The sequence below is a fragment of the Phoenix dactylifera genome, chromosome 6, assembly GCF_009389715.1.
Source record: "Phoenix dactylifera cultivar Barhee BC4 chromosome 6, palm_55x_up_171113_PBpolish2nd_filt_p, whole genome shotgun sequence".
In the NCBI taxonomy this organism is placed as follows: domain Eukaryota; kingdom Viridiplantae; phylum Streptophyta; class Magnoliopsida; order Arecales; family Arecaceae; genus Phoenix; species Phoenix dactylifera.
Genome location: NC_052397.1, coordinates 13,999,371 through 14,017,121, shown reverse-complemented (window position 1 = coordinate 14,017,121; position 17,751 = coordinate 13,999,371). Strand labels below are relative to the sequence as shown.

Below are 17,751 nucleotides of genomic sequence, written 5' to 3'. Positions count from 1 at the left end.
AAAATTTGGGTTAAATGTGTAAATCCTAGGAGTCCAACATGCTCAATACTAGGCTAGCAGAAACACAGACCTGACTCAACATGATAGCACCCTTATGTGTGATTAGAGGTGTGAATCTACCACGTACCAGTTTTTTATAGATGATGGGGCAGGCTAATGGTACCATCTAGCTCTATAATGATTTATGGGATATTGTGTTTGAAGTAGTTGCTTAGAAACAGTTGGCATTCATTGCACCAAGCACTCAGGCATTAAGGTTTTACGAATGGGGTGAAGATGTTCTCTTTCTTTCAAATGCTGGAGACTGGGTGCTCTTGAACTCCGTTGAACCACTCTCTGCATTCAAAATACTATACAAAAGGTATTATTAGTATCAGGTATAGATTATAGCAAATGCTATGGAGCTTTAAAGAAATTTTTTAATTGGTTTTGCATCAATACTTTTATCTTGGGCAAGATCTTAACCTGTATTGATGCAGGATATAGAAAATCTTGACCCTTATTAACTACATTAATGTAAACCGGTAAATCTTGAGATATCAGCCAGTACTATAAAAACATATTGGCCATTACATTTAAAACGTGATTTTACTCCCTTGAATCAGTTTCTAAGTTAACTATTTTAAAATCAATAGTTAAATAATTCAGTATCAACAATTTTCAGTAGCTTTCTTTCATTTCCAAATTTGCTCGCAAAAGGCTCTTGCATTAGGACGAGTTTGTTGACTGCTTAAGAGCAATCCATCTTAGTGACGGATTCCACAATAACAAAAAATAGAAATTAATCATTCGATATCTACTCATTCTCCTCTCTTCAATTCCAAATAAACAATATGATCTTAACCCATTATTTTTTCAATTTGGTCAATCATATTTAGTTCACTCATTCATCTTATGTTTTCACTGATTACCTAATTGATAACAAACGCTTAAACAAGTTACTAGTTTATTTGTTCCAAGAGGTTTTGAAGCCTGGAACTCTTTTGATAAGCCAATGGAGCCTCAATGAGCAATGCCGCTGGTCGCTAGTCTTTGCTCTATCAGTCGACCATAAAAAAGGAGATTGATTGCCTCACCAAACTGATGATTATTTTAAAAAATTCTTGCTGAATTTTTATTGCTTTAATCGACCGGAAGTACTAAAGTAAAACTAATTGCCAATCTCCAATTTATCATACTGGCCATAAGTTCAATATCTCCATCTTAAATATCAGAAAAAATTTCAAAAAATCCTAGATCCTTTTAAGTTTTCCCATCTATCATATCAACGAGATGAACATTCACCAAGGTGCTCAGCAGCATAGTTTTTTTAAAAAGAAACATTTATTTTACATCCAAATTGAGATGCCATTCCTGTCGAATGAAAGCAGCATGCTTCTGATGGGCCTGTAATGACCCCATTTTTCTAGTCTCTTCCTTGTTTAAGGATTCTCCTGCTCTGATTCCCTATTGCATTCAAAACAGTAAGAAAATAAATAAACAAAATACCAGCACATTCTAATGATGAATTGCATGATTCCATTAGTCAGGTCCCTTTATTACTTACCAGAACAAAAATGTCGCGACTCCAATGGGATCTCTTTACCGCTCCTTCCGTTACAGTTTCTACTAAATATGTAGAATGGAAACTTGATATCAAAGATGAAAGTATTTGGCTGACTTAAATTGTAAGGTAAGAAAAGGAAGCTCCTTGGTTGATGATCTTGAGAAACTACTGCTTTTTGGTCGACCCATCTAAAATAGCAAATAGTCAAAGAAATATTCCTTCTTTCAAGGAGCAGGTCTTCACGCATTTTAGGTGCTTATTGAATCTGTAGATATTTCCATGGGATAATGTAACAGTGGCGACAGTACCCCTATAATGCAATCTCTTGAGACTGTTTTGGTTCTTAGACCAAAAGCAGGCTTCATGAAGTTCCCCTTTCTTCCAGCAGACATTAACTGTGACATTGCCCCTGGCCTTCAACCCCTTAACACAACCTTCAGCCCACTTTTCTCGTGGGAGAGCTGGGAGTAAATAGAGATCATGCTTCGTGCTCTGGACAAGCATTTCTGCAATTGCCGCAGTGAAACTGAAAAGAGAGTATCAAAACTAGTTGGCAAGGATGAAAATTTGGCCTTCTGCTGAAAAAGTTTATCGGTATGTTGAAAGTTGGTATGGAATCACATGATTTACCCGAAATTACCATCAATCTGGAATGGAGGGTGTGCTGTGAACAAGTTACTATACAACCCTCCTTCAAAATCACTTTCATGATCAGGATCTACCAAGTTGATCAACTGCCTGACCAGTTTGTATGCATGTTCGCTGTTGTGAAGACGGGCCCACAAAGCCATCTTCCATGTGGTTGACCACCCTGGGCCGACGTCCCCTGGAAAAGCCAATGAAACATTAGTCAAAATAGGCATTACGTGGAAATTTAGATGTTCGCATTCAGTTGCACTCTCAAGATATCTAGAAATCTAGGCTTGTTGAGAATTTTGCAGGCTGGCTTACCAACATGATCAATATGAGGAATCCTAGCAATGAGAACTACATTTAATTTGGTGTGTTACCATGTAAAATAGAGGCCCAAAAAGGTATGCTGAATAAACGTGGTGAGGTGTATTTTCCTTCATCTCTCAAGCTAGACCATGGAAAGGCCAACATCCTATGCCGTGCAAATGCATCTTTTAAGCTTGTTCTTTTTCTTATTTATGAGTTTTATTAAGATAAACCAAATGATTGTCTTCATGTATTTTGACCTTGAGGAAGTATTAGTACTTTGACATTTCTTGATCATGCCGCACTTCATTCTTAGCTAAGAAAATCATCTTTCTTACCCATCATCCATGTCTGCGGTTCTAAGTCTGTACATTTTTATTAACAATGATACCATTTGTTTGGGGTTGTTTCAGAGTCCCATCCCTCTCCTTGGGGTGCATAACAAAAATCAGTGTTTTCATTAGAATTCACACAACATTTAATAGTAAATGATAAATGAATCAGACCCTCCATGCTAATCTATTCCTCGGAGAAAACTCAGAAGTAAAATGCAGTAAGATGTCTAATTTTCTCTTGGCAGCATCCAAATCTTCATTTTATCATAGCCAACAGACAGCAGGAAGACATTCTCATAATCAGCCAGTGGCTAGTGAATTCGGAGCCAGTCACAGACAAATAGAAAATTGTCAAAATATGACAAATAAAGAAACAATTTAAACGTGAGACTAATGTAGGAAAATGAGAGCATGCACTATATTTTATAAGCAGAGAGCCTAAAAGCAATGTGGGACATAAAGTGGGAAGGTGTAGGACACCAGGCAGCTGGTTTGTGGGCCACATGAAGCCATTTGCACATGATGTCAAGAAAGGAGAAAGCCCAATAATATCAAGTTACCTCGATTGTTGATAGTAATGTAACAAGATGTTAGAAATAACAACGAATACCATCATCAGTCTGAGATACGGTGGCTTGCAATAGTTTTGTTGACCTGGTATGTGCAACTTGCATCCGTTTTTTGCCCAGCAACATTTTACTCTTTTCTGAAACCTAGACGAGATTTATCCTAATTTATTGATGAAGTGCCTGCAGAAACTTAGAAATTTCTGAGGAACAATCTGTAACTCTATTGTGTATCAGAATAAGAAGTAATTTGGTTTTGGAATATTGATATACTATTATTTTTACATCAGTTTTGTCATATAGTTATCACGATCACCCTACAAGCGAAAAAGGTTGTCTTATGGGCTAGCAAAGGCCCTATTTGGGCCTATAAAGCAGCCCATAAAGAGAAGAGTTTATGACATTGAAATATTGTTTTCCAATGTTTGCTAGCCAAGAGAACTTTTAGAATGAAAATTTTCAAGAGAATATACTATATAGGGTCCAAATTTTTCTTTTACAACCATTAGTTTTTCCTTTTCCAAAGGTAGCAATTTTGAAAAAGGCCTTTCACTATTCTCTATAACTTTCACTTTGATTTTCTTAGTGCAACAACAATGTCAATCCAAAACCAACAAAACAAGATAAAAGCTTTTGTGACTGTCTATAACTTTCACTTTGATTTTCTTAATGCAACGAAATGATAGAAAACCCCCATTTTCTTGTGTTTTCAACCAGAGGAAATTTCTTGTTCATCTTTCCATTCCTCAGAAACCAAACAGAGCCAAGCAACAGGATTCTCTCAATATCTTTCCTTATCTCTAGTAGCTTCCTTGAAGTCTAGATGCATTTGGTTCATCTTCGAGTCCATCAAGGGCTCTCTTTTGGCTGGCCAATAAATCATGAGATCGTACCAAGAAATGTGGAATCGTCCCGAACCGCCCAGCTCGGGGCATACCGAGCCATGCCGGCGGCAGACTGAAATAGTTCCGACATTCAAAACGGCAAACCGACAGGAGAGGAGAGGGAGAATGAAGAGAGAGAGAGAGAGAAAGAGAGAGAGAGAGAGAGGGGAGGAAGAGGGACAGAGGGCCGCGAGAGGCCTCCGGAGAGCCGGAGCACAGGCTCCCCTTTTCAGACCCCTGTTTCATTGGCGGAGCCCTTGCTCCTACCCTCCGACGGCCCTCCCTCCCTCCCTCTCCCTCTCCCTCTCCCTTCCTTCCCCTCTCTCTCTCTCTTTTCTTCTCTCCCGTCCCTCTCCCTCTCCCTCCCTGTTGTGTTGGTACGGGCCCAACACAGAGCAGCACGGGATGTATCAAACCATGCCGCCAGCCGACTGGTATGAGCTCCGGTACAGGCACAGCGAACCTTGGACCGTACTAATGATTATTTAGAGTTTGCATGACAAAAAGAAAATTTCATTAGGATTTCCACATGTGAAGGAAAAGTGCCTGGTCCTAATCTCTTACCTCTTTCTTAATTAATGTGCTTTAATTAAGTTCTTGTGTTCTTTTTTTTTTGACTTCCGATTCAGTCATCAAATTAATTAGCAGCATTTAATCATTACCCTGGCTGAACCACCAGTCTTTTCGAAATGTGGTTTATGGATTCTTTAGATTGCAGGTATCATCTGTGATGGTGGGCCAAGCATCAGTTTGCAAATAGAGTTCTGAAAATCCTACAGATAATTAACATATTTAAGGTTGCTTACAGCCAGAATATATAGCAAGTAACTAAATTTAGACATATTTGATCAATCAAAAAAAATCCTGCCTTGGTTGATCAGAGATTTAGTCCATTTTAGCATCAAAAGATAATTCTAAAATTTTGTAGGTGTTTATCATACAAAATGCACATAATTGAACGAATCTTTCTTATATATTTCTTCCACAAACCTCTTTTGTAAAGGCTGTTGGCAGCAGCTTTGCACAAATCAGGTGTTTTCTCAATTGTTATTGTATGTCCTGGGAAAAGACCAAATAAGGGTGACAAATGTCGATGATGCACCTCTGGATCCTCAAAATCTTGTGCCTGCCATATATATAAATATATAAAAAATTTAAGGCTACCACAGAACAGGCAACAAAACTAAAATAGGACATTGTAAACAGCCACGGAGTAAAGAGAATTAGTAATCAAAAACTAATGAAGTAAAGGCTCCTCTTACCCATTCCATGATCGAACCATCTCTAGCTATTTTTGTTGGGGGCAACCTTGATAGTGCCTTGTTGATCTGCTTGATAAAATCACTATCGGATCTCCCCAAGATCTAGGTTTATAAACAATTTGGATAACTTCTTGTATAAGACATTTTGTATAAAGCAGTAAGAATCTGATTTGATAAATAAGGAGGTTAACAAAGCATATATATGTCTAGCCAGCCAAGATTAAGCTTTAAGTCACCTCAGCAGATGAAATAACTGCAGAAAAAACTTCTTTTATAATGGCCATATCCATAGTCGATGAATAGCTGACACTTGCAGTCTTCCCATCTGGAGCAATAAAAGAATGTTCTGGAGAGGTAGAAGGATTGGTTTCCAAATATCCCCCAGGTCCTTCAATTAACCAGTCCAACAGAAAGGAAGCACATCCCGCCAACAGAGGGTATGCTTTATTCTCTAGAAAGCCCTAAACACAAAATAAAGTTAGTAAGCCTCTTTAATCTTCTACAAAAAGAAAAGCAATCAAATCCGACAGGAAACTCTAAGAAAAATATTTTATTCGCCTGGCCATTTCACTTTAGTTACTTTAGGCATTCTCTAAGATTCGGCGGTCTTTTCCAGTTCTCCAGTCCTTTTCCTTAGGGAAAAAGGACATGCATGTACCCACTGAACCTCCTTTAAGCATTGGGACTCATGGAAGAAAAAAAAACATAATGAAATATGGCAATGAACTTATTCAAACATCATCGGATTAGAAATGATGTCATTTTTTAACATTTTTTAGTAGATTGTGTCATGGCTGAGATCCAGGAGGAAACTATGCACAACATAAGAACGGCTTTAGATTTTGCATATTGTTCCAGAGATCATAATAAAATAATAAAATTGGGACCAATTTGTTTCAATTTCAAGCATTCAAATCACCAAAACATCGTCCCTGTACTTTAATCATATAATTTATATTTTGGGAACTGTATATTTTCTGTCAAACATTATAGCTCAGGATGTGAATTTTGTAAGACATTAATGCAAAATAGACCTATCAGGTATTTATATGGCCAAAATTTGATGTCTAACACTCTAACTAAAATTATTTGGTGGTGAAAGAAAGAAAGAAACAAGAAAGAAATGAAGGTATTACAATATCAAGGGAAATGAAGAGCATACCGAGGATTCTAGATATGAACTAATAACACCTTTCAGGGTAAGGTCCTAGGTTGTTACAAATAGTATCAGAGCCAACCCAGCCCATGCCTATGTGGATTAGGGAATACTACAACACGAGCCCATTTAGGCTAACCATGAGTTGAACTTGGTGTTTGTGAATGGATTTGGATCCTTAGCCTGGCAAGAATGCCGGGGCTTAAAAATAAGGAGAGTATATGAGAACCCGTGCAAGTGTGTATTTAGTCCCACATCGGCTATGCACTAGGAAGATCTTCGGTACTTACACATAGCCAAGGAACCCAAATAATACCTTCTATCTAGCCTTTTTGGATGAGATTTTAGGTTGCTACACATAGTTTGTGGAACTAGCTGATAATACCCCATGTTGATATGGGATGGCACAATTCATGAAATGGGGTCGACAGTACCAGATGGTTGCCATTTTAGATCTTGCAAAATAGTAGATTTTGCAGGGAATATCAGATACTACAATAGTAATGCATGCTAACAGTCCAATAATATAACAAAAGAATGTGTTTATATTAAATACTTTATCCAAAGTGAAACTATAATGCTCCCATAGATGTGTACAAAGCCAAGCTCCACCCATTGGCCATAAAGCCCACAAAGGGTCACCACGGTCTGGTGATGTTTTTGCCCATATGTCTGAGACCTGATGTGCCACCCAACCACTTGTTTCATAATTGACCTGTAAGCATTATGAAGGATATTTAACAATCGATATATTAACAACCATTAAACAAGAGATAATGTATATAAAAAGTTAAATAATAATAATGTCCATGCAGTTATTTTGGAGAAGTAGGTTCGCCACTAATCATTAATTATACTCAAAACTATGCCATGCTTTACTTACTACCAACATGTAACTCGAGATTTGGGATGATAGTGCTCATACATATACTCTTTATGTGTGGACATGCATGAAACATCTTCTAGTCATTACAAGATCTACTCAAGATTAGCAGCCCTTGAGAAAAATTAGAAATTAAGTGGAAACTTTGACATGCTACCATCAGCCGGGAAACTTCCAACATGTCACATATAACAGCTGTACTATAATAACTTTTGTTGGGTCCTACACTCTTGAATCCTAATCATCCTAGTTGGCAAAAGATCTACATGGAATTTTACTCTCTTTGTCTCACACACACAGAGGCGCACAATCTGTCCGTGCGATGGTGCATGAAATATCTTCTAATCATTACAATATCTACTCATGATGAGCATCTTTTAAGAAAATTTTGAAATTAAGACTTTAACATGATATCTGCAACCCTTAAACCCTCAATATGTTGCATATAACAGTTATATCATCATAACTTTTTGGTCCTACACTCTTATCCTAGTTGGCAACTGATCTTCATGGAATTTAGCTCTACACTACAAAAAGCTTTGCACTGAGGTGCTTAATAAGCTTATTCAAATTTATTAGCTGTTTCTAAGCATATCATTATAACTTATTCAACATTGACATCGTACATTAGCTGTTTAGTTGTGTTTCTATTTCATTGTAACTTGGCTTAAAATTGTTCAAGAAAACAAAGGTTCCCCTTTGCAGGCTACAGCTACTTGAGTTTAAACAAGATGTCTGATTTCTTTGGAAAATCTTTATCCATATATCACTTTTTCCGGGTATCATTCCCTCCTTCCATTGATTCCATGCTCGCGAGGAAGCAGTGCATTGGAAAGCAAAATCAACTAGCCCCTTCTCAACATGGATGTTTAAATAGTACCTTTCTGAATATCATCATTGATCATTTTTTCCTTGCACATGCAATAGAAGCAAGTCCAGGGCCAGGTGAACTAAAACCAGATGCAAAAAAACTGTCCATGGCTCAAATCCAACCAGTGAGACAATCCACATACAATCATGTAAAAAAAAAAACTGTCTTTATGCAGGCAATTTCTAGTACCAAAAGTCGTGATGCCGATGTTCAAGTCAAACTGGAATTTTAGTTGGCTTGAGGCCAAGCATTAATATTATCTTCTTTATCCTTCTCAAAAGTGGACATAGCTCATTGTCGAAAATCAATTTCTAAATTCACATCCAACCATGGATTTAGAGGGGTAATCCTGTCAGTGCAGATCATTAAATTAACAAAATTATAAACCATGATCTATTGCAATAGCCTGGTCAATCTCATGTCCCTCCAACTAATATTAAGCATAACTCTGCATCATACCAAGAAGAAATATGTCATTATTATATAACTGTAAAATTAACTTACCACTCGCTAACCACTGCTCAATCCAACATAACATCTGGTAATTTGCTATTGAACTCGTAGAACATAAACAAGTCACATTATGAAAAAAAAAATCCAGTTGCAGTGTTAAAATAAATATCAATTTAGTCAGTGTGATATGATAACCAACTAAGCACATTCTAGAAAAGGGAATTGAACAAAGTACAAGTTATCATGCTGCAAGTTGCAAACTGATGTGGAAATTTTCCGCACAGCAAAATTCTTTGGTGCATACCTGTTGCTACAAAATTTTTTGCTACTTCTGAGAATTTTGAATCCACACAATTTACTAGGAGATACATTATTTGAAGATAAGTCAAGCATGAAAAACATCTTACTTTCGCAGTTTTACTCCCATTGACTGCAAGAGAAGCAATGAAATCAAATAAGGGTTCTTGACATTCGCTAAGGTTGCAAGAAAGGGATGGCCAATAGTTCATTTGCAGATTGATGTTTAAGTGAGGAGCTGCACTGAAGAAGAAAAACAACAGTCAGCTTTTCTATTTTAAACAACACAATGCCATGCATAGAAATTACGTGCATTTGTTTCTCACTATACACCCATGCTTCTATGGTCAAAGCATTATAAATCACTAAAAGTTCAATCTAAAATTAGAAAAGGTGCTCATTAAGCGAGTCATAAGCTCATACTTCCTAGCAGAATATGCCAAAAAGTGGATATAGATACAACAGATATGAAGATATTAGAGAAAATAAATAAATAAGTAGAGGAGTACGACACTCTGATACAAATGCACAAAAACTAGTCACAGACTTACATAGACCTCTGAAAATTTCTTAAAATTCCTACTCTATGTGCCTCAGTGGTCATTTTAGCACAAAGATGAGCCAAACCTGTTCTTTGATTGTTTGGGAGTAATTTGAGCTTATACCAGCATCTTCCATGCTGCCCTGAACCGGGCCAGTACCATGTTGGAATTGGCATGAAATGAGGGGTCAACTTGTTTCAGGGCCAGAACTGGCCTAAACTAACCCGAACCCAGCTCATGAAAGTGAGTTGCTCAAACTCCTATTATTATAGCGTGACAACCTTTTTATTGGTAAACCGTTTTTGCATAGGAAGATTTTTTTCCCAGCTCTAGTTGTGCATATCATTATTTTCATACAAGGCCAACTAACTCCGTCAACCATCAAGACATCAGGTTTACCATAGTTGATTTTAATTCCAAAGTAGTTTCAATTATAAAGAAGTCAATTCTTCTCTCTCTCTTCATTTTCTTGGTAATCTTCGTTCCATTACTTCACAATAGGAATTACTTGATGAAGCAGAATACCTACCTAAAACAAGAACCAGCACATATAGATACATAGATCCTTGACTTTCCAAAATAGAGGTCTAACTAGCTCTCATTTACTTTTCCTAGAACCAGGCCAATGGAATCTCTTGCCTCGTTATGGAAGATTGAAATGATTCTAATTTGCATTTTGGAATGGTTGGACTATATACAGTGAGATAATCTGGTTATGAGGTTTTGCCGATGGCTATGATTCTGTATAGGATGATAATGTAGGTTCAGACATGAAGAGTTTTGTGTAGGCAACTGAATCTTGTAGGAGGTGAGTTTGGTGTGGAAGTGGCTTAAATATAGAGTGAAAACCAAGTCATTTAATTCAGTGGATCTGTGAAAAGACCAACTGCTAGTATTATTGGCATGTCACTAACTTTTTGGTATGGTTTCCAACAAGGTTTTCAAATCTCAGTATCGGAGACCATACCAATACCCTAATGGTGTTGATTGGGTCAGTACAGTAATGCCCCTGTATTGATACATAGTATGTTACTAGAGATGGCATAGTAGCTATCCCATGGGTTGGTACAGTGCCGCATCGAGCCTTCATACTGTACTGTACGACACAAGGTTAGTATGATAAGCCATGCACCATGCGATATAGAACACTAGAACCTTGGTTCTTGATGAGGTTGGCCCATAAAGTAAGATGAATGAAGGGCTTATTAGCAAATTCTAAGTGTGATCATGACTACGTTGGCCTTTATATTAGCGGAAGGGTGGAGCATTATAGTTTGATTTAAGTGTGGCCAATAGGAACAACCAAGGATTGCCGAACCATGCCAAACAGGCCGGTTCGGGGTGTACCTAACTAAACCGATCAGTTATCGGCACGGTTCAGCATACCAATTCAGGATATAAGCCTATGAGTTAAGTCAAGGCTTGTCTCTCCCCCTCTTAAATATGCGAGACTCATCTCTCCCCATCCCAATGTGTGCAATCGCTCCTCTCACCAGATGCCCCCGTGTAACCTTTCCAACTGCTCCTCTCTCTCCTAATGCCCTCAAAGGCCTCCTTCGGTAGCTTCTCTCTCTCAACACTCTCATGAAGCCTCCTCTGGCCGCTCCTTTCTCTCCCGACGGGTGAGTCCCGCTCCTCTCTCTCCCTCCCTCTCCTTCTTCCTCCCTCCCCCCTCCCTATCCAAGTATTCGAGTTAGGATTTTCTCTCTCTCCCCCCTCTCTCTCTCTCCATCACTTTATATCTCGCTCCCCCCACTTCCACGGCAACCCTCCTCCCCGCTCCCTCTCTCCCCCCTTTCCTCCCTTCCTCCCACTTCCTCCCTCTCCCTTCGTCTCCCCCTCCCTCTCACTATTTTTGGTTCACCCAGAAATGGCACAACATAGACCCCTATCGTATTGAACTGGTCATTGGCCGATACAGCCTCCGATATCGGTTCGGCGAACCTTGGGAACAACATTGGTGCCATAACCTAGATATATATGGATCTTTACGATGGTAAAATTTTTATGGCTTGTGGTGGGGAAATGTATATTTAGTTGTTTATCTTGTTTTGCCAAACTTAGGAGAGGTACCCTATGGGTGTGGGGAGGTAAACATTTTAAAAACATGAAGGAAGCACCTAACAAGTGGGTACCAGTTTAAGCTCTTGAGGAGTTTTCAAAATGGACATACAACCCTGAGTAGAAGTTTTGTGTTACTAAGTTTTGGAGTGGGATCAGTATGATGTTTGGTCCTAATGAATCATTCAGACTATGCATAGGTCTGGACTAGGTAGTGTTGCCTAGAGACTCGGCATATCCTCAAGTGTCAAATATGACATCCTCCAAACATCCAGGAATGGTGGCATGACACACATACATATAGGCACACACATACATAAATATACACACATATATGGTAATATATATATATATATATATATATGTTCATATGTACATATAGATATAAACATATTAGTGAAAGTGTGTATACATTTCTTCTCTATATACATCGAGCAAGCATCAGAGTCCAACTTGCTTGCCAACTGAGGTCTTTCAATAATTCTTTTCGATTACAAAATTAGAGTCCTAATCATGGAATGACGTACCGGCCCGTACCGGCCGGTACGGGCCGGTACGTACCGGTCGGTACGGGCCGGTACGTACCGGTCCGGTCCTAGACCGGTACCGGAACCACAAGAAAACCGGTATCTCCGGTTTTCTTGTGCGAACCGGCCGGTACGGAGTCCGTACCGGTCGGTACCGGCTGGTACCGCTTGGTACCGGTACGAATTTTTTTTTTTTATGAACCACAGCGCGAGGCGCTGTGGTTTTTAGCTCGTGGTACCGGCCGGTACTGTACCGATACCGGCCGGTACGTACCGGTCCGGCCCGCCACCGGTACGCCGACCGGTACCGGTACGACGGACCTTGGTCCTAATGCTTCTAGTAATGTTAGAGTCCTGATGCTTCTATGAAGACTGTTTATCACCATCATATATTTGCTCCCTCTTCTTGATTGAAGTATGTGCAACGCAAGTGCCAAACACTATACACAGACAAGTGTGTACGTAGATAGACACATGTCCATACACATAAGATGTGTTAAGACTTAAGACCCTTAAATTGATAAAACAATAAAAAATATTGACACTTCACTTAAAGTGTTCACATAACCATGATACTTATTAAACATAATGTCACTTTGTTTGCAACATTTTGCACTTGAATTTAAAAGTCCCACGTGCGTGATAGAACTGCCATATGGCATCACATTTTGCTGGCATCAGCAAGAAAATTCAGAGTGTCCAACAATGTCACATCCTATCCAGCCATGCCCAAGTATCCAAAAGTGTTAATACTTCAAAAACTTTAATAATGAAGTGTCCACATAACATAGACCAAGGCTTGTACAACTTGGGGTAGTTTTACTATAAATAGGCATATGCCAAAGGAGATGGGGTTCAAGCTAATCGTCTGGCTAGAGATATGGTACAAGGGTTAGCTTCAAGCATGGGCCACGGCTTGGGTTAGGGTCTAACAGTGGGGTTTAAGCTAAGGTTTGGGCTTCCTAAGTATTTGGGCCTAGGTAATTATAGCATAGGTAGGTCTTCCTCCCATTCTCTCTCTCTCTCTCTCTCTATGATTTTGATGATGATGATGGAATAATAACATCAACATATCTATGAAGTGGGCTTCATCCCCATGGTCATACATCTACTTCACACCCCTTTACTTAGCAACCAAAAGTTCTGGGTTCGAATCTTGGATATGCATTTCTAAGTATTTTGGACCAAGCAATTGTAGTGCAAGTCGGTCTCCCTTCCATTTTCTCGGTGGTGGGGGCGGCGGTGGCGGCATGACCTTTGCTTAGGAACTAGAGATTCTGGGTTTGAATCTTGGGTGGTGCATTCTCAAGTATTTAGGCCTTCTAGTGCAAGCGGATCTCCCTCCATTCTCTCAATGATGATGAGCATAATAATAATAACAATGACAACAACAACAACAATAAGTAGTAGTAATAGTAACGATAAAAATGACACCATTAGCATATCTAAATTCTCATCAACTAACAATCAGGGACATGATAAGGTATCAAGAAACCACAACATCATATATCACTGAGCTAATTATTTAGGGAAAACAATATAGTATAAATAATATAGAGGTAGAATTATCGGGAAAGAGCATACTCCCATGCCGGCTCAATGTCCTTATTCCAAATTCCTTGTAAGTTGGCAATCTGGGTCCCAGGCCTTGAACAAGAGATAAGCAGATAACGACCATAATGGAATAGAAGTTCCACCAATAATGGATCCTCATCATCTTTAAAAGATTTCACCCTTTCTGCAGTAGATTTGAAAGTGCCATCCATTAATTTTGCTGAAGAATAAACTTTTGATGAGTTTAGTATTACCAATCCTGACACACCACAATCATCTGCAGGACTATTCTGAACAGTGATCTGATTTAAAAAGGCCGATCTTTTTTCTCCGAGTGCATCACTGGATACCTTGGACAATTGCAAGGTGACCCGATGAAAAAGATTTTGATAATCGTCCAAATGATATGCAAGTAGCTGAGAGTAAGACATATTCCTAACCGAAGACAATGTGTTCAAGCATGCCGATGTAGGATCCTTCTTAGAATCTGAAGGTTTTGTGAATGGCCCTTCAAACGAGGAAGAAGCTGCTAGAAGTAATACAGCCCAGTCTGAACCAACAACTTTCAACTTCCTATCATTTAAAACCTGTACTTTACCGTCATCACCGCCTATCTGTAATTCCAGAATAGCAGAGAACTTAATTCCACTCGGATTTTCAGATTCGTTTCCTTTTGGTGGAATTCTTTTCCCAGGACAGCTACCTTCCATGATTATTTGATTCGCGCTATTTGCACTAGAATGATGGTGTAATTTACTGTCTAAATATACTATAAAGGATAAACAGCCAGATTTGTTTGCAGAAATCTTTGTCACAAGCACTTGATGTGGGCTTGAGGAGAAGTGTTCCCTTGTGAATTCTACATCACCAAGAATATACTTGACATTTACAGTTGCAGTAGTCAGATCAAGTTCTCTTTCATAAGCCATATATGCATCATCAGAGTCACCAAAGTTTATATTGATATTGCCAAGAGGTTGGTATACCTTCATTTAAAAATAATAAGAAAAAGAATTTCAGCAGAGAATTATGATAGCCAAGAAAGGTTGAAATATGTGCCTTAACTAGCACATCATGCAAGCTTTCAAGTAATCTAAAGTTGATTATTGACCATGATTCAACTGAAGCACTAATACAGAAACATATTTTATAAACTCCGCTAGACGTGTAAAGTACGTAAATTGCATCATAATGTTGATCAGACAAACATAAATTAGAACGCAAATTTAGCCGTAATATCAGGAAGATGGTCAATTCCATCAACATGGACCAATTCAGGTATAAGGCACATGTTCTGCTTCAAACAGTAAACAGGACAGACGACAGAGAGAGAAGCCAATTTCCTCAGAGGAAAATATATATAAAAGAACTGAGATCAAAAAAATGTAGTTCCATTCTGTTTAATCTAGGACACAAGCTCCTGGACGGCAAGATGCACGGTTTTAGCAGGAGAGATCATGAAAGTTCCCAGTTTTATTAGGATTAGCGCATCAATGGAGAAAAATGGAGATGATTCTACAATCCCCAAAAGTGACTCCCACATACACAACTCACAATCCTGAGAAGAAAAGTAGCAAGAAGATAGACAAAGCAAAATTATCTCTAAATTTATTAAGGTGTTTGGATGTTGGATCTTAGGAAATCTTCGTAAAGCAGAACCACTTAATCTATATACTATTTAGTAGCAAGATGAGATCCTAAACCATGGAACAAGGAGGCGTTCCTTGACGTTGAAAGGACATATGAACAAATTTATTAAATTTCTTTTACTTGTAGTATGGCCGGTTTTTAGGGAAAAATTGGTCGGAGATATTTTAGGGGTTTCTTTTCAGACACTCTATTATAATAATGATTGACCTAATTATTACTTAATGGTACCACAGAAATATAATTTCTTATATTATTTTAATCTTTGCTTGACTATGTGGAAAAAATTTTCTCATAGGGTGCAAATAATAACTCCCATTCTAACAATGGAGATCTCAATCCAATAAACTCAATGATTTCAAAGTTCGTGGATCAAGTGCCATGCAGCAGCCTTTTTGTCACGGAGAAATGTATACTAGTCCGTTCAATAGATAACTTGGCCTGAATGAACATTATGTAGTCATCAATCCTATCTATTTTTAAATCATTTCTAAGAGGTGACCAACAAGAGTCCCTTCCCAGTTCTAGGAGAATGTACCCTTTCTCATACATGTGCATGATACTTACTATTCTTCTAAACCTCCGTTTAGTTAAAAGTCCTTCGTTCTGGGAACAGGCCTAGCACTTGCATGGGGAACTGACTTACCAAGAGTTATTACTACCATTTCAGCATACAAGGAAGCAAGACCTACAAGCAAGAATAAGTGTATTGCCATAGAAAACCACAAATTTAGCTGTGCGAAAGCAAATTAGCATACATACATCTGACGGATGATCGGACAAGCCAAAAGCTGCTGAGGTGGCTTCTGCATATTGTCCATTGTCAACAAGTTCCCTAACTTTGGAAAGAACAGCAGGTGCATCTGGGTCTGTATAGTTACCAGGTACACCAGTCCATAAAGTATCATCTACATGAGAAATCACACAAGAACACCATGAACTTTATTATTGGATGCCAAGAAAAAAAATGAAAAAGAACTAGGTTTGGGGCAGGGGATCAAGCAAATATGAAGATTGTTTGTAGAGATCTATATCAGCACATATATAAAGTGAAAAGAGATCAGAAAAAATCGGGCGACATTGTATGATATCCTCGAGATAAAAACAAGAAGAGAACATCTTTATATACAAAATTTCATTAATCATTATTCAACATGTCAAGAGCAAGTGCTATTTACCGATAGAGCAATCTAAAATCTGAAAAGAAACAACCTCTAGTTAATTACTTGTTTGCCGTCTCGCAAATATTCTTCGATCATTATAATAAAGCAGAACAAAATTTTTAATATACGACGAATTCATGCGATGATAACTAATATCTCAGAGAGGTGCATTTCGACCTTCTATCTTCTTGGATTTAGATAACATAAAGAAGAGAAAGGAATGGGTGGATGGTGGTTGTTTACGGTTGAGTTGGAGCGTCTCGGAGTTGACGCCGCCCCACACCATGGCGCCGAGGCGGCCGTTGCCGATGGGAGCGGCGTCCGTCCAGTGCTTCGCCGGCGCCGAGAACTGGACCTTGAGCGGCCGCGCGTCCTCCGTTTCGCCTCCACCGCCGGCCCACCACTCCGCATCGGCCTCCGTTGGCGGCCGCACCCAAACCCACTCCTCGCCCTCCTCCATCGAGAGCGAAACAGAGTCCAAAAACCAAATGCTAAAGAGATTGGGGTGTGGAGACTGACAGGAGAGGGAGGAGAAGGGGGGGGGGGTCTTCACGTGAAGGGCGAAGCCGGCAGAGCGCAGTAAGTACTCAGTGGAAGCGTGGATGGAGGGGTAGGAGAGGCCCGGATTAGCTGTTCGGCCTTGGACAGCCTTTTGCCGTTACCTATGACATGGCAAATTCTAATTGGTTTTGTCTCTCGGAAAGGTCGTGGGTCCCATTCTGCATTGAACTGAATTCAGGCACGTCATTTGATGAAACAAGTTGCTGTTTGAGTAGGACAAGTTTATGCTCGAGCTTTTCTGAAATATTTGAGCCTTTTTTTTTATCCCTGCGTAAATCGTGATTGTCCTGGGTGATTGCGAGGTGAGGATTAGCAGTTTTCCTCCATACATGACACACCAGTTTTACTGTTGAGTGTTCCCTAGTAAGAGGTAAAGTTTGATTCAAAGATCCACGTGTAAGTCCATTATTTGGGAGTGGAGGTGTCTGTGTGTTCTATGACGGTGGGGTTTTACTGCTGTATCCCGAGGTGATTTGGGACCTTTGTCCCTGTCTCTTGTCGGTG

At 39.1% G+C, this 17,751-nt stretch overlaps 1 protein-coding gene across 2 annotated transcripts; it reads right to left on the bottom strand.

The window, feature by feature from the left end:
- Window positions 1–1,140: 1,140 nt before the first annotated feature.
- LOC113460935 (alpha-L-fucosidase 2-like) lies at window positions 1,141–17,242 on the bottom strand. Of its 2 annotated transcripts, none has more exons than XM_039127500.1 (11): window positions 16,930–17,242; window positions 16,286–16,431; window positions 13,907–14,862; window positions 9,303–9,435; window positions 7,245–7,403; window positions 5,769–5,993; window positions 5,533–5,634; window positions 5,261–5,396; window positions 2,177–2,372; window positions 1,547–2,072; window positions 1,141–1,446 (listed from the first exon to the last, which is right to left on the bottom strand). In XM_039127500.1, the coding sequence occupies exons 1-10, from the start codon at window positions 17,144–17,146 to the stop codon at window positions 1,751–1,753; spliced, it is 2,592 nt and encodes an 863-aa protein (XP_038983428.1). In that variant the 5' UTR covers window positions 17,147–17,242; the 3' UTR covers window positions 1,141–1,446; window positions 1,547–1,750. The 2 variants fall into 2 exon arrangements, with proteins under 2 accessions (XP_038983428.1, XP_038983427.1); XM_039127499.1 differs by having other exon boundaries at window positions 2,187–2,372; window positions 16,930–17,224.
- Between the last annotated feature and the right edge of the window lie 509 nt (window positions 17,243–17,751).

Bases quoted from the DNA above. Each gene is read 5' to 3' on its own strand.
- LOC113460935 (XM_039127500.1), bottom strand. From the start codon at position 17,146: ATGGAGGAGGGCGAGGAGTGGGTTTGGGTGCGGCCGCCAACGGAGGCC. The intron at 5,635-5,768 runs GTGACTTAAAGC...TTATAAACCTAG, and splicing joins CAGTTATTTCATCTGCTGAG to ATCTTGGGGAGATCCGATAG. The intron at 2,373-5,260 runs GTTTGTGGAAGA...TGGCTTTTCCAG, and splicing joins CAACAGCCTTTACAAAAGAG to GGGACGTCGGCCCAGGGTGG.